Source organism: Ovis canadensis, chromosome X, assembly GCF_042477335.2.
Source record: "Ovis canadensis isolate MfBH-ARS-UI-01 breed Bighorn chromosome X, ARS-UI_OviCan_v2, whole genome shotgun sequence".
NCBI lineage: Eukaryota > Metazoa > Chordata > Mammalia > Artiodactyla > Bovidae > Ovis > Ovis canadensis.
Window position 1 is genome coordinate 81,968,600 of NC_091727.1, and position 3,687 is coordinate 81,972,286.

General features: G+C 60.9%; 1 protein-coding gene across 1 annotated transcript; it reads left to right on the plus strand.

Moving 5' to 3' along the window:
- The first annotated feature begins 269 nt into the window (after positions 1-269).
- PNMA6E (PNMA family member 6E) lies at positions 270-2,699 on the plus strand. Its single transcript, XM_070291202.1, has 3 exons — positions 270-419; positions 715-720; positions 1,632-2,699. Exons 1-3 carry the CDS (start codon positions 270-272, stop codon positions 2,697-2,699), a joined length of 1,224 nt encoding a protein of 407 aa, XP_070147303.1.
- Positions 2,700-3,687: the final 988 nt, after the last annotated feature.

Consider the following 3,687-nt stretch of genomic DNA (forward strand, 5'->3'; position numbering starts at 1 on the left):
ATATATATATATATATATATATATATAGTTTTACAGAATTTTGTGGCTTGTTTTGTAAATACATTTATCAGAAGTTTCCTAAAACCAACCAAACAAAACAGGTTGGGGCAGTGCTCCAAGCTGCTGCTATGAGGGGCAGTGGGGTGGGCTGTGTGGCCCAAACATTATTCTCTCCCCTTTGCATGCGCAAGCCTATTCCCACACTTCAAAAGTCTGTGCACACCCCTTTATCACTTACTTTCCCCACCCTTAGGTCCTCAAAAATGGTGATGCCACTGGCGCTGCTGCGAGACTGGTGCAGGTGGATGGGCGTGAATGAGGAGCGCTCTCTGCTCCTCCTGGGCATCCCAGATGACTGCGAAGACCAAGAATTCAAGGATGCTGTGCAGGCTGCCCTGGGCCCCCTGGGCAGATACCGAGTGCTGGGCAAGGTCTTCAGAAAGGAGCTGGGGTCGAAGATTGCTTTGGTCGAGTTTGCCGAGTATTTAAGCCGAAGCTTGATCCCCCGGCAAATACCAGGCAAAGGGGGGCCCTGGGATGTTGTCTGCCTGCCCCAGGCCCCTGATGCTGAGTCACAGGATAGACCCAGTTTCCCTGCACAGCCCCAGAGACGAGCAGTGGTTGGTAGGGTAGGTGAGGCAAGAGCCTCAGGTGATGTTGGAGGAATAGGTGAGGTAGGAGCAGCAGGTGAGGAGGGAGCCGCAGATGTTGGAGGAACAGGTGAGGAGGGAGCCGCAGGTGATGTTGGAGGAACAGGTGAGGTGGGAGTCTCAGGTGAGGAGGGAGCCACAGGTGATGTTGGAGGAACAGGTGAGGTGAGAGCAGCAGGTGAGGAGGGAACCTCAAGTGAGGAGGGAACCTCAAGCGAGGAGGGCACCTCAGACGAGGAGGGAACCTCAAGTGAGAATGGACCCACAGGTGAGGAGGGAGCTGCAGGTGAGATAGGAGACGCAGGTGAGGAGGGAGCTGCAGATGTGGAGGGAGCCATAGGTGAGAATGGACCCACAGGTGAGGCGGGAGCCTCAAGTGAGAATGAACCCGCCTGTGAGGAGGGAGCCACAGATGAGGAGGGAGCCGCAGGGGAGGCAGGAGCTGCAGGGCAAGCAGGAGCTGGCTTCGAGGGACGAGCTATCTGTGAGGCAGAAGCTACCAGTGAGGCAGGTGGTACAGGTGAGGCAGGCGGTACAGGTGAGGCAGGCGGTACAGGTGAGGCAGGCACTGCAGATGAGGAAGGAGCTGCAGATGAGGAAGGGGCTGCAGATGAGGAAGGGGCTGCAGATGAGGAAGGGGCTGCAGATGAGGCAGGTGGTATAGGTGAAGCAGACACTGCAGATGAGGCTGGGGTGGCCGGTGAGGCAGGAGCTGAGGGTGAGGCCAGAGCTGAAGATGAAGCAGGAACATCCGATGAGGAGGGAGCGGCAGGTGATACGGGAGTTGCAGGTGTGGCTGGGTCTCTGAGTGTGGCAGGAGCGGCCGGGGAGGCAGGAGTTCCCATGGAGGCTGCAGCTGCAGGCATCGCCGGAGCCATGGATGAGCCACGGGCCCGGTCCCCTCAGTGGCGGCTGGCCTTGGAGCCCATGCTAGAGAATATGGGCTACCTGGAGCTGAGAACCTTCTCCGGGATGGAAGAGCCGGGTGAAGGGGAAGAGTCCTTTGAGAGCTGGCTGGATCATGCCAACGACATGCTGTACCTGTGGCGCCATGTGACCGAGATGGAGCGGAGGAGGAGGCTGGTGGAGAGCTTGGGGGGTCCGGCGCTGGATCTCCTGTGCAGCCTTCTGGCAGAAGATCCCAACCTGGCAGCCCAGGATTGCCTGATGGCTCTGGTGGAGGCGTTCGGGAGCAAAGATCCCCGGGTGACCGCTCGGCTGAAGTTCATGACGTGCGCCCAGCGGCCCCAGGAGAGCCTCTTTGCCTTTGTGATGCGCCTGGAAGGCCTGCTGCAGTCGGCCCTGGGCAAGGGGGCCATGCACCCAGCCATCGCAGATCAGCTGCGTGCCCGACAGGTGCTCATGCGGGCCCGGCCCAACAACCTGATGCAGAACAAGCTGAAGAGGATGCGGATGGAGAGAAGACCCCCCAGCTTCGTGGCGATGCTGCAGCTCATCCGGGAGACGGAGACCTGGGAGACCGACCCAGCGATGGGTGAGCAGTTCCCAGTGGAGGAGGAGGCCCATGGGGTCCTCGGAGACCTGGCTGGTGCCCTAGGCCATATGATCATCACTGAGGGCGCAGCTGCAGGTGGAAGTGAGGCCTCCCCAGCCAGTGGAGATACCTCTGCCCAGGTTGCCTTTTCCAAGGAAGGTGGTGTTGAGGCCCTCCCAACGGGTGAAGAGGCCAGTAAGGCAGTTGGCAGCAGCGCCGAGGTTGCCCAGGCTGCTCCTGAAGCCCGTGGTGCTGCCAGGGCAGCCTCTGCCCCTGGGGAGACCACTCAGGAAGATGAAAGCGCTCCCAGCCCCCTGGGCCTAGGTCAAGCAGCACCCTCAGAGGCCCCTTGGGGCTCTGCCACTGCCTGGATGGGCGGGGCTACCCCGGTGGTCCCAGGAAGTCCTGGCTGGGAGCCAGAGGGTCTCCCCCAGGCAGGAGACCAGGAGGCTGAGGAGCCCCCCAAGAAGGAGCTCAAGCCCGTCCCAGAGGAGTCTGGAGATGAGGAAGGGGCTGTAGAGATGAGCCCCCTAGGGTTCTCCTCTGGTCAATAGGCTCAGCAGGTCCCAGGCCCCCCGGCCTGGAAGCAGGGAGAGGCCAGGTCAGGCAGCCGCCTGGCCCCACGTTAGGGGCGATGTCATACCTTGGCCTCCCCACCCCCCCCAAGAGGGGTCCCCTATTCAGCATCCCCTGGGACAGGCTGGTCCCTGTCCTGGGAAGTCCAGATGTGTCCCTGTAGGTCCCCTAGTGACCCAGATCTCAAGGAACGCCTCCCTGGCCCAGCCCCTCTCCCCTCCCTGTCAAAACACATCCCTGAGCTGTCATCAACTCCCCTCCCAACCCCTGTAGAGCCCTGAGGTGCCCGTGAACCCAGGCCGGGTGTCCCCACCTACCCGGTCAGCCACTCTGAGCCAGCCTTGCCACGTGCTCTGAGCTTCAGCACCAGCCAAGGCCCAGTCCTCAGCTCAGCGTGTGCTTCCCCAGCGTGGATTCAGGCCAAGTTCTGCTTGGTCTCCTGGAGATGTGCATGTGTTCTTCTCTGAGCAGTTCCCCCCACCGTGGTGCAGACACACCCCAGCCCACTCCCAGGAGCTGGTGAGAAGGAGGGGATGGACGAGGGCTTGACTGGTGACCACTCCGGGACCTCAGGAAGGAATATCTGCATTGGGGCTTTGCAGTGGGGCTTCAGGAGGCCCCCGGACCTGTGCCCTGCTGGGCCATGCCATGCTTCCTTGGGACTTGGTGTTCCCGGTTTGGTGCAGTATCCTGCTGTGTGACTGTCCTGTGCCTGCTATAGGGCCTGTGGCCCCGAGTGGGAGGGGCTGCCCTGGGGGGATCGGGCATTGCCAGTGCCCACCATCCTGGCAAGACACTGCCCGTGAGGCCCTCGGAAAGGGAGAGGGTGTGAGGAGGGAGGGCACCTCGTTAGGGACTCTGGGAGGAGGGGAGGCGGGACTGTGATCTCTAGCGGCCATCAGAAGTTCCCTGTGTTGTCATTCCCTGTCTTCAGTGGTTTCAGTCTATGTTGTGCTTCAATAAACT

Bases quoted from the DNA above. Each gene is read 5' to 3' on its own strand.
- PNMA6E (XM_070291202.1), top strand. From the start codon at position 270: ATGCCACTGGCGCTGCTGCGAGACTGGTGCAGGTGGATGGGCGTGAAT.